At 39.2% G+C, this 12,767-nt stretch overlaps 1 protein-coding gene across 1 annotated transcript in view; it reads right to left on the bottom strand.

Annotated features, from left to right (window-relative positions):
• Window positions 1-12,767, bottom strand: part of MRPL48 (mitochondrial ribosomal protein L48) — a 74,487-nt gene that overhangs the window by 50,351 nt on the left and 11,369 nt on the right. The window contains exons 2-4 of the mRNA XM_012645588.1: window positions 11,765-11,817; window positions 8,639-8,676; window positions 2,441-2,529 (exon numbers count right to left, since the gene is read on the bottom strand). Coding sequence (XP_012501042.1) covers window positions 2,441-2,529; window positions 8,639-8,676; window positions 11,765-11,817 — 180 coding nt within the window. The remainder of the gene's footprint in view (window positions 1-2,440; window positions 2,530-8,638; window positions 8,677-11,764; window positions 11,818-12,767) is intronic.

Genomic DNA, 12,767 nt, shown 5'->3' with positions numbered 1-12,767 from the left:
GGAGGCTGAGGCAGGAGGATCGCTTGAGCCCAGGAGTTTGAGGTTGCAGTGAGCTATGATGATGCCACTGCACTCTAGCCAGGGCGACAAAGCGAGACTCTGTCTCCAAAAAACCAACTCCCTCTCCACGCTCCCCCCCTCCCAAAAAAAACCAAAAACTAACATAGAGCAGTAAGTCCTAGGACAGAGAATGCATAAGGAATTCTGGCAATTTATGGTAGGAAAAGGAAGTCAGTGCAGGGAATTCAGGAAGGTTTCTCAGAAGGCGAGATTTGTTTGTGTACCTCCTCATCTTGCTTTCTTAATGAGATTTAAAGGTTGAAGAGGAGTTAGCCAAGTGAATAAGGGGAAAAGGTCTTCCAAGTAGACAGGACAGCATGTGAGAGGCCATGAAACAGTATGATGATTTGGATGAAAAGCAAGAGGCCCGACACAGTCAAAGCATGGTATTCATGAAATGGGAAGAGAGGCTGGAGAAGATTATGAGGACACATGGTATTAAATTTCCTTTTATACCAAGCTAAGGAGTGGGTCAGAGCATTGCATATGCAGAAAATTATCTTAAAGAGAAGATCCCAAGAAATTTTTTAAAAACAACAACAACAAAAATCCCACCCAAACAAAATTAATTTTATTTTCCACTAATTTATATGGGACTTTTAGAAGAGGGATGTCTCAAAATAAAACAACTTACTCTAAGGTGTCACAACTCAGGGTGTAAAGCACTCCTTCTTCTGAATTTTAATAGCACTTTGTATCTTCCTTTAAGCACTTGTCACTTTCTGCCTGGGAGTATAATTATCTGTGTCTTATCTCTGCTGATTTACAAGCTCCCTCTGAGCATAACCAGGTCTTGTTCATTCATCCTGTAAAATTATTTTGCAACCCACTCTGAATAGGCAAGGCATCAGGAGTTCCCAGCGGCTGGGGACGGTGGCTCACGCCTGTAATCCCAGCACTTTGAGGGGCCAAGGAAGGAGGATTACATGAGGCCAGGAGTTCAAGATCAGCCTGGGTAACATAATGAAACCCCATCTCTACAAAAAATGAGAAAAATTAGCTGGGCATAGTGGCACATGCCTCTAGTCCCAGCTACTCAGGAAGCTGAGGCAGGAGGATCACTTGAGCCCAGGAGTTCAAGGCTGCAGTGAGCTAAGGTCATGCCACTGCACTGCAGCCTGGGCAACAGAGCAAGGCCCTGTCTCCAAAAAAAAAAAAAAAAAAAGTGCCGAGCACATAATAGATATTCAATAAATAGTTCATAATATCATGAAGTTACATGATATCCAACTTCGAAGACTCTTAAAGATATTCTAATCTAGAGTTTCTTAACCTTTGTGAAGAGTCTAATAAAAGCTATGAACCCTCTTTCTAGAAAAATTCATATACATGCAACATTTTACGTATAATTTCAAGGCCCACCATACCTAGATGGGTAAGGTTAATGTATCCAAAGTTACAAAGCTGAAAAGTGGCCAAACCAAGCCTAGAACAGAAGTTTCCTAGTTCCTAATTCAGTAATCTTCCCACTACAAAGGAACAATTTTAGTAAGGCATCTGTTTTCTGCTGGGAGCCTGCCTGATACAGGCCTCAGACATGGCAATGTTCTTCTCATGATATTCCATAATATAAGGACGATGCTCAGGAGAAAATGGCAAATTTAGTGGCTTCTAAGGCCCAAATACAGTGGTATAGGACCTCTGCCAAGAAGAGAAAGGCAAATGGAAGATACATGGTTGCGTGGGAGCATTAAAATAAGCCAAAGAGCCAAAAGATGTTGAAATCTGCCCAAGTAGAACAGAAAAATCTCCCTAATTGTACTGTTTATAGGAAGTAATAGAATTGAGACTCAAAGCCAGATCTTCTGACTTTCAGGCCAGTGTTGTGGCAACTCCATCACAAAATCCTCTGCACATGCATAGAAATCTAACCACCATAGAAACAACTGTGCAGCTGGGGCCAACGAAATTAGCTAAATAATTTTAAAATGCTTAGAATAACTAGTTATCTGTGATAATGGATTCAAGGAGCACATGTATATTTAGATCTGCAAACACTATAAAAATCAGCTGTTTGGCTGAAAATATAAATCCACCTCTACTTGTCATAAACCATTCATTCAACTAAACTTAATTTATTATTTCCACTGTGAGGTCCATACTGAACTAAGGACTGTACTAAGATTTTTTTTTTAAAGTATTACAAATAATAAAATCAAACCATTTGCTTTTCACTATGATAAACTGGCTTAAGAACAAGATTAGAAGCTGACAGAAACATCTCCAGTCTGGATAATCCCAAACTAAATAACTGGAGAGGACTGAGGGGCAACTCTCTGTCCTTTCCATCTTCAATATTACCCAACCTACATATCTGATCTTCAGGTCTTTGCAAAAGCTGCACACTATCCTTTTCTAAAGGACTCCCCCTGCCCCATACCTCTTGTGCTTTAATTAAGTGCTGGTATCTTCCAATGCCATGGGTGGGCTTTGACTTGTAGTGCCGACTGGTACTCAGTAGAATGCCACCTAAAAGAGAGAAAATAAGACAAACCCATTCCTAAGCTCTTCCAGAGACAGATCATACACAAGGAGACAAATTCTCCTCTGTAGGACTGGGAGTATTTGGGAGGTAGAGGGCCTCTTATTGGTTTAAAGACCATAGATTTTTTTTTTTTTTTGAGACAGAGTTTCACTTTGTCATCCTGGGTAGAGTGTAGTGGTGTTATCGTAGCTCACTGCAACATCAAACTCCTGGGCTCAAGCAATTCTCCTGCCTCAGCTTCCCGAGTAGCGGGGACTACAGGCATGAGCCATGACGCCTGGTTAATTTTTTTCTATTTTTAGTAGAGACTGTGTCTCACTCTTGCTCAGGCTGGTCTTGAACTGCTGAGCTCAAGCAATCACAACAGGTAAACCTATTTGAGAATGGAGTATCAGGGAAGGCTTCTCTGAAAAAAATGAGATTTTTAACTGAGACCAGCATTCAGAAGACAATGGGAATAGTGGTTATGCCCAGGGAGGGGAAGTAAGTAGTTAGAAGACAGGGGAGTTATTTATGTTCTTTTGTACCTTTTAAAATTTGTTCAGTGTACATGTATTTTCTATTCAAAAAATAAATAAAATAAAATTGAGACTTGGAAGGCAAATAGGAGTTTATTGGATGAAAAAATAAAGGATAAGTATTCCAAGTAGAGGAAACAACATGCACAAAGGCCCTAATCTGGGACACAGCAGATGGAAGGGTTAGGAAATTAGAGCAGTAGCCCCAGCTAAGTTTCCCATACCACCCCCCATTCCATCCTTTAGAGCTAACAGATTAATATTCCTAAAATATAAATCTAATCACGCTATTCTCCTTTGTTAATTCAACTATTTATTTATTATTTTTTTCCAAAGTACAGGTATTTACTATTTGTCAGGCACTGTACCAGGCACTACAGAGACACTAATGAATGAGACAGGGAAAGTCTTTGCCATATTTTAAAATGTTTGATAGTTTTCCGCTGCCCAAGGTTTGAAACTTCTCAGGCAAGCATTTAAAGATCTTGATTTTATAATCTGGTTCCAACTACTTCATCTCATTCTCCTCTCCTTCTAGGCCTTTAAAAAACCTTGCTTCCCAGTCACAGAGCTACCCTTGCCATTCCGTACAAACCCTGCAGTTTTCATGCCTCTGCGCCTTGCTGGGCTGTCCCCACCTACCGGGGCTACACCTCTCTGACAATGATTCTACACAGCCTCCAGGACCAGCTCAAATGTCACCATCTCTGTGAAACTCTTCTGCTGTCCTAAACGTACAAATATCATCATGAGTTTAGTTCACGGTTCATAGCTCTCTCATGCCTCCATCATATAATAAACTATTTTGTGTATATAAGAAAGAAAACAAAGATGCCAATTGCCACCTTTAAGTACCTAGAAACTCAATTACCCACCAGTGGTTTCAAAAAGCAGAACCAAAACTGATCTTTGAGATGATGACACACTTAGGTCAAAGTGCTGCAAATGCCTGCCCTGGCCTCTTATCTACTGGAATTCCTTGGCAAGGAGGCATTTTCAAATTCAGTTTGGGGCAATTCCTATAATTAGAGCAGCTGCTTAATTAAGAAGCTGGTTCAAATCACAGTTAAATGAACCATTTCTCCCCTTAAATGAAAGGTTTTGGTCAAATTACCAGTGGTTAAACTGCTTAATTAGCCAGTTGTTTTAATTATAAAATTTACAAGTTTGAAAGCCTCTGATTACCAGTAAGTTCAACTACATTTGTCCCTCCTGCTTTGTGTCAATAAGCTGGGTTTCCTGCGGTCACATTAACATTGCAGCCTCCTCGAGAGACAAGGCAACTCTCCACTGAAGGAAGAGACAAAAATGCCAGGGTTTTGAAAGGAGGTTTTGAAAATATTTCAATTACCACATTATAAGATGTAATCACATATTGACTTTCTCCACATCGCTCCCTTTTCCTTTATATATGCCAGAGACAATTGTCCTTCAATGTCCTTGTTTACTGAACTGGAAACTAAACTCATCAATCCAAGATGGGGGTAAACAACTTTGTTTTAATTATTTCTCCTTCAGAATTGAAACAAACACTTTTAGCAGGGCTATGCAGGTAGGGAAAGAGGAAAAAATCAGGGTATCCCTAGCTGACAATCTATTAATAATAACACATTATTCTCCCCATTCAATAAACTGTGTCCCTCAAGGGCAGATATAATGCCAGAACCTAGCAAATAGTATGTAAGGGTATATTTAAATAAAACAAAACCGGCTCTTCTGATATTTTGACAAAACAGGCTGCGCACAGTGGCTCATGCCTGTAATCCCAGCACTTTGAAAAGCTGAGGCGGGAGGATTGCTTGAGGTCAAGAGTTCAAGACCAGCCTGAGCAACATAGCGAGACCCTCATCTCTACAAAGAATGGAAAAATTAGCTGGGTGTAGTAGTGCATGCCTGTAGGCCCAGCTACTTAGGAGGCAGAAGTGGGAAGAGTTTGAGGTTGCAGTGCACTATAATCACACCATTGGTCTAGCCCAGGCAATAGAGTGAGACCCAGTCTCAAAAAAAAAAACTATTTCACCGAAACAATCTGCAATGATTTGTCCCTGGATGCTGTCCACATTTTTCAAAATTTCCTTTCAAACTTCTTTCAGTTCTTCTAATTACACTGAACTACTTGAACTTGAATATACCACGTTTGTCTGACACTACCTTTTTGCTTATGTTGTAATGAGGATGCTAAGTTCCCTTCATTTAACCTCTTCATATATATCTCTCTCTCCTCTCTTTTTTTTTAAGACAAGGTCTCGCTTTGTTGTCCGAAGGACACTGTCTGAGGACAGTGGCGTAATTATAGCTCACTGCAACCTCAAACTCCTGGGCTCAAGCAATCCTCCTTCCTCGGCCTCCCAAAGTGCTAGGATTACAGGCATAAGCCACCAAGCCCAGCCATCCTTTCCTTCTTGAAACTCTCCTTTTGCCTGCCATGAAACTATATTATCCTGGTTTTCTCCACTTTGGCCTCCCTTTCTCAACTTCATTAGCCATCCCTTTCACCCTCTTCCCAACTTTTTAATGTTGGAGTTTGATAGGGACTGATCCTTGGGTCTCTTCTCTACCTTTTCTCCTTCAGTGATCACATTCATTCCCACAGCTTCAAGTAAAATTGACAAAATGATAATGTCCAAATTTGTAGTTTCAACTCAGACTGAGCTCAAGATCAGTGTATCCAATGGGCTACTTAATAAATCCTTTTTGCATGGCCCTCCAACCAACATGTTCAAATTCAGAATCTTCCCCACAAAATTGCTCCATTTAATACAGTACTATGCAGCCATTCAAAATAATGATATATTTGTCAGTATAAACATGTTCACCATAGAGTAAATGGAAAAAAAAAACAGATTATAAGGCATTATATATCATTTGTTCCCATTACTGCAAGACTATACACACACACACACACACAGAATAAGAAAAATATATACAAATTTCACGAGAGAGAGAGAAAAAGGTAGGATATATGCCAAAATGTTAAGCAATAATCTTATTTACTTCTTCATTTTCAGCTTCTTGTTGCATGTTTGCATATGTATTTATTTTCCATATTCTCTAAAATGAATGCTTTTCACACACACACAGATATATATATATATATTACATTTTTAGTTTTTTTTTAGAGACAGGATCTTGCTATGTTGCCTAGGCTAGTCTGGAACTCCGGGGCTCAAGTAATCCTTCTGCCTCAGCCTGGGACTACAGGCACGCACCACTGCTCACTTTTCACTTTTATAATCAGATATTCTTGGTTATTTTTTTTTTAAATCTCCTCATAGGATGCAATATGAAATTCAGAGCATCAGCTATGAAGTTTTCTTGCTAAAACTGCTTAACTTAAATCTAGCCAAGCTTTTAGATCTAACTTCTAGTTTGTAGGAAGGGATAGAAGAACATGCACTACCACACCACAAGGAAATAATCAGACAAATCCAGAAGGAAGGTCATTCTATAAGAGAAATGATTTGGCCTCATCAAAAAAATCACTGTTGTAGGGAAAAAAGTGGCAGAACTATTCTAGATTAAAGGTGACAAATAGCAAAATGCAAAGCATGAAACTTAATTAGCTTTTTTTTTTTTTTGAGACAGAGTCTCACTCTGTTGCTCCGGCTAGAGTGCCGTGGTGTCAGCCTAGCTCACAGCAACCTCAAACTCCTGGGCTCAAGCAATCCTTCTGCCTCAGCCTCCCGAGTAGCTGGGACTACAGGCATGTGCTACCATGCCCGGCTAATTTTTTCCATATATTTTTAGTTGTCCGATTAATTTCTTTCTATGTTTAGTAGAGACGGGGTCTCGCTCTTGCTCAGGCTGGTCTCAAACTCCTGAGCTCAAACGATCCACCCGCCTCAGCCTCCCAGAGTGCTAGGATTACAGGCGTGAGCCACCACACCCGGCCTTTTATTAGCTTTTGATTAAAAATAATATCCATTAAAGATATTTTGGAAACAACTGAGAAAATGGATAGAGTATCAGATTATATTGGGGCATTACTATTAACTTTCTTGAGTGAAATAATGGTATTGTGTTTCTTTACCAAAATGTAGAGAATATCCTTATTTCTATTATAGAAATGCATGCTAAAGTATTTAGGGATAAAGTACTATGATGTCTGATAAAGAAAGCTAATATGACAAAATGTTAACAAAAGTTTAATCTAAGTAGTGGGTATATAAGTGTTTATTGTATTATTGTTTGGGGGAAAATTATTTCTTATAAGACTATAAACTTCTAAATGGCAATAACTGTATCTTGTTTTTTAGACACAGAATCTCACTCTGTCACCCAGGCTACGGTTCAGTGATGTGATCATAGCTCACTGTAACCTTGAATTCTGGAGCTCAAGCAATCCTCCCACCTCAGCCTCCCGAGTAGCTAGGACTATAAGCATGCACCACCACACTCAGCTGATTTTTTTTTTAAGAGACGGGGTCTTGCTATGTCACCCAGTATGGTATCCAACTCTTGACCTCAAGCAATCCTAATGCCTCAGCCTCCCAAAGTGCTAGGATTACAGGTGTGAGCCACTGTGCCTGGCCTGTATCGTTTTAACTTTGTATTCCCAGCATCTAACACATAGCCCTGTTACAATACATGTTTGTTAAGAGAATATATAAATTTTTTAAAAGCCCACATTTTGAGATGCTGGGCTTTGGGCCCAGTACAAATAGTGATTCCCTACACATTGCTACCATCTTCTAAAATAATTAACATCTGAAAGGCCTCTTAAACACTGCCTTGTGCATAGGAGGCACTGAGTAAATGTTACTTCCCTTCTTTACTCCCATTCCTTTATCTCTGATACTCTTTAGCCACATGACAGATGTCATTAAAATCCAACAACTGCTTTGAAATTTGTCACATAATAGAGCAAACATGCCAAGTATTTGGGTTGAAACAGAGATTGAAATTCATTGAGTTAATCAGATTGAATGGACATTCATTTTGGATAAAATAGTGTGAGAAAAGCCCTTGCCTGATGATGGACATAAAAGACAGGTCTGGAATAGCAGAAGTATTAATAATAATAATAGCAGGTAACTTTTTTAAGTACTTTATTTATTTCATTGAATTTTCAAATAGCTCACTACAGTTGTACTACAATTATTCCCATTTTTTAAAGTAGGGAAACCAAGCTATAGAGAGGTAGCCAAAGATCACAGGGTAAGTATGTGATAGAACTGGAATCCAAACTTACTATAGAGCTCTTGCTCTTAACCATTACTTTATGTTCTCACCATGGTTCTATTCCACATACGGGGTAGGATTTGGCCCAGGACACTCTTCTCAAACATAGTTAGGCATCCTTCTATCCCAAATAATAATAATAATATTTATTATTATTATAATACATTATATTATTATACATTTATTATTATTATTATTATTAGTGGAGACAGGGTCTGGCTACATTGCCCAGGCTTGCCTCGAACTCCTGGCCTCAAATGATCCTCCTGCCTTGACCTCCCAAAAGTGCTGGGATTACAGTCGTGAGCCACTATGCCCAGCCTAGACAAAATTATTACAGAGTGCTAGAAGGTCACTTAAAGCAGGCAGACTACATTATGAAATAACTGCTTACCTGCAGAATAGATGCGATTCTCTCCTGAAGTTCTAAACCTAAAAAGGAGAAAGTATATTGAATATAATTAGATACTAATATTTTATTTGCACAGTTACCAAAATTTGTATTCTCCTCATTAAAGATATGTCAATACTGGCTATTTTCCTACTCCCTCCTTCCCTTCTTACTACCAAAAACATCAGTAAGCACCTACTATTTGCCATACAAAGTGCTAGGTCCTGAGGATACAAATATAAGTAAAATGTCTCTAACCATGATCTGGTTCAAAAAGATATAAGTAAACAAATGTGAGCCACAATATAGTATTAATCCTGAATAGAAACATGTACAAGATTCAGTGGGACACAAAGGAAAATATGGTCACTTCTACCAAAGAGGTAGAAATATTTTGAGCTGAGTTTTAAAAAAATAAGGAAATATTTTTCATTATTTAGCATTGCAGGAAAAGCAGTCTAGGCAGAGGTATGAAAAGGTATGTTTGGGGAATAGCAAGCAGCAGGATTTGAGTGGAACTTAAGCAGCAGGGAGGGAGGCAGGGTGAAAGATAAAACTGAAGAGGAAAGGGAGGCTGAGGTAGGAGGATCACATAAGGCCAGGAGTTCATGACCAGGCTGGGTGATATAGCGAGATTACGTCTCAAAAAAAAAAAAAAGCTGAGGAGGTAATTAGGGGTTAGGTCATGAAGATGTGAAGAAGCCTGTACACTGTGCTAAGGTGTTTGGTCTTTACTCTGCACAGGCAGTGGAAAGCTCTTGGCAGATTTTAAGCACAGGAGTGATATGATCAAATTTAAGTTTTGGAAAGTTTACCCTGGGAGGAGGTAAGCGAAGAGGTAAGACTGAGGCAAGAAAACTAATGAGGTGGTTCTTGCAACAAACAGCCTAGGAGAAAAGGGATATAAGCCTTGCACTATTAGATCAGGCTCAGGGAAGATGGAGGAGACAGGACAGCAATGAGAGCCAGACTGGATAGAGAAGCCGGAGAACACAGAGAATAATATGGCTCTGTTCAGATGACTATGTAATCAGAATATTTTAGTTCTGCATCCTGAGAAGCTTTGAAACTAAACTGTGGAATAAGCTGGAGAAAAGCACATCTAAATGCTGAATGCTGTCTTCACCCCTTCTAAGCTGTGAGCTTAGACAAGTTGCTTGATAACACTAAAACTCAGTTACCTCATCTTTAAAACACAGACAATAATAGTACAACCTCATGGGACTCAAAATCTGTCTCAAACTCTCTGAGTCAGCTTCCTCTTTTGTAAAATGATGATATTTATATTTATCCTGTAGTGTTTTTGTGAAGATTAGAGATAACATGTAAAATGCCTAGTGTGGTACCACAGTAAACGCTTATCAAACAGTAGTTGACTGATTAATGATGGAAAAATAGATTAAGATGGAAAGAGAATAAAAGGAGAAAGTCTTCAATAAATATAAAGGGCTCAAGAAATCATCCAGGTTCCTGAGTGCCAAGTACTCCAGAAAGAAATACAATTCATTCTTTTCTATCCTGCTACTCATAAGACATTGGTTGCATATCTGCTGAATAGGGAAATAAACTACCAAGTGGATTTCATTAGCATCTAGAGAAAAACAAAAGGGAGGCTGTACTCCACATGTGTAACAGGAAAAAAACCCTTGGGTTTGAATCCTAATTCCAACTCAAATTACCTATGTCATCTCAGAGCAATAGATTAACCTCTCTGGACTCCAGTTATTCATGTATAAAATTGAAATAATATCACATGTTTTATCAGGTCACTATGAGGGTTAATTCATTCATCAAACATATGTTTATTAAACACCTACCATGTGCCAGACACCATTCTAGACCCTAGGGAATAGGGCAGTAAACAAAATTAACAAAGTCCTTATGCCCATGCTGCTTACAGTCAGTGGTAGGAGCTGGGGGAGACAATTAAAAAATTTTATATATATGTCAAGTGGTGATGTCTGCTATGAAGAAAAATAAAGCAAGGTAAGGGGAAAGAGATAGATGGAAGGCGGCTATTTTACACAGGGTAGTCAGGGAGGGCCTCTCTGATGGGATGGCATCTGGGCAGAAACCTGAATAAAATAAGGAGGTTAAACCATATGGATATCTGAAGAAAGAATGTGCAAAGATCCTGGTGTGGGAAGATGCTTAGATCATCAAGGAATAGAAAGGCACCAGCGTGGCTAAAGCTGAGTAAGTATTCTAAAATGAGGGAGCAGATTATGTAAGGCCTTGTAGGCCATGGTAAGGATTGTAGATTTTATTTTGAGTAAGATGGGATACCATTGCAGAATTTTGAGCAAAGGAGTGATGTGACCTAACTTGGTTTTTTTTTTTTTTTTTTTGAGACAGAGTCTCACTGTGTTGCCCGGGCTAGAGTGCCGTGGCATCAGCCTAGCTCACAGCAACCTCAAACTCCTGGGCTCAAGCGATCCTCCTGCCTCAGCCTCCAGAGTAGCTGGGACTACAGGCATGCGCCACCGTGCCCGGCTAATTTTTTCTATATATTTTTAGTTATCCGATTAATTTCTTTCTATTTTTAGTAGAGACTGGGTCTCGCTCTTGCTCAGGCTGGTTTTGAACTCCTGAGCTCAAACAATCCGCCCGCCTTGGCCTCCCAGAGTGCTAGGATTACAGGCGTGAGCTACCGCACCCGGCCCCTAACTTGGTTTTAAAAGAATCACTCTGATTGTGGTGCGAAGAATGGAAGACAAAAGTAAACCCAGGGAGATTGGTTAGGAGGCAGGGTGATGGTAGTAAAGATGATGAGGAAATGAGGAGCTGTTCCCTCCTGGTTTAGCAAAACAGAAAGCATAAGCTGAAACTGGAGGGAAGAAATGGATCTGTATATATTTCAAAAGTAGAGCCAAAAGTTTTATTGAAGAATTCAGTGTAGAATTAAAGAATTAACAATGTTAAGGATAACTCTGAGGATTTTGGCCCGAGTAACTAGGTGAATGGAGTTATCATTTACTGAGAACGGGGAAGAAGCAAGAAAAAGCAAGATGGCAAGGGAGTTAAAGCTTGATGCGCTTAGTAGCCATGTAAGTGAACATGATGAAAGAAAAATGCTATGTGAATGTGAAGCAGAATGTAAATGTCAGCTATATTTATTAATATCCTTACCTTAAGAAGGAAAAGCCTTGCTTAAAAATGATATTGTTCCTCAGGCACAGCACCTGCAGCAAAACAGCCATGTTAGGACAATCTTAAGCACTTATAGACTTCCAAGGACCTTCTATCGGAGAGGCTAGAAACCCACAGTACACAAACCAAAAAAGGATACAAAGGCTCTTGTCTAGCACAGAAACTTTCCTACAGTTAACACCAAATATGCAAGCAAACCAAGGTCATCTTTCTTATTCTGCCCACTACAGAAAATACTCAAAAAACAGAAGTCCCCCTCCTACACTGCTTTTTCACCTGGTTTCCCCTTTCCAATTTGATCTATTTTTTTGTAATATCAATCAACAACTATTACGCATCTGCCATGCACAGCACCACCCACAAGAGAGGCTTTTTAAAATCTTCTTTAACTCTCAAAATATAATACTATAAAACAACTTTACAAGTGAGGCGAGTGAGGTCCAAAGAGGTTATATTCCAAAAAATTACAGCCAGTAAGTAGCTAAGAGGACGGTCTTACTGTCCAAAGGCTATGCCTCTACTACAGCATACTGTCTCTCTCAATAATAATAATGATATGAACATCAACAGAACAATAATGAGAGGAGGTAATAATGGCAGTGGCAGCTTCCCTCCCCTCTCCCCAGTTATTTCAATCTCACTGTGCCCTGTTGGCACTTGTTTGAAAGATCTGCAGTATACTTTTACTAAGGAAGTGTCTGACATAGAGGAGGTCTTTTTATAAACTAGATAATAAATATTAAATGTCTGTCCTTAACGTCCCGTAACATAAAGAGAAAATCCTGCCTATTAGGGATAACAATTTCAATTCCTTCACCATGCATGTGTGAAAAGCCTGTTATGCAAAAACAAAGAAAATCTGAGAAACTGTCCCAGTCAAAGGAGTCCACAAAAAAGGAAAAACAAACAAAGACCAAAAAAAAAAAAAAAAAAAAAAAAAAAAAAAAAGAGCCTACAAAAAGATGATGACTAAATATAATAT

This window comes from Propithecus coquereli, unplaced genomic scaffold (genome assembly GCF_000956105.1).
Source record: "Propithecus coquereli isolate 6110/MARCELLA unplaced genomic scaffold, Pcoq_1.0 Scaffold235, whole genome shotgun sequence".
Lineage (NCBI taxonomy): Eukaryota > Metazoa > Chordata > Mammalia > Primates > Indriidae > Propithecus > Propithecus coquereli.
This window is presented reverse-complemented; position numbering and strand designations above follow the sequence as displayed.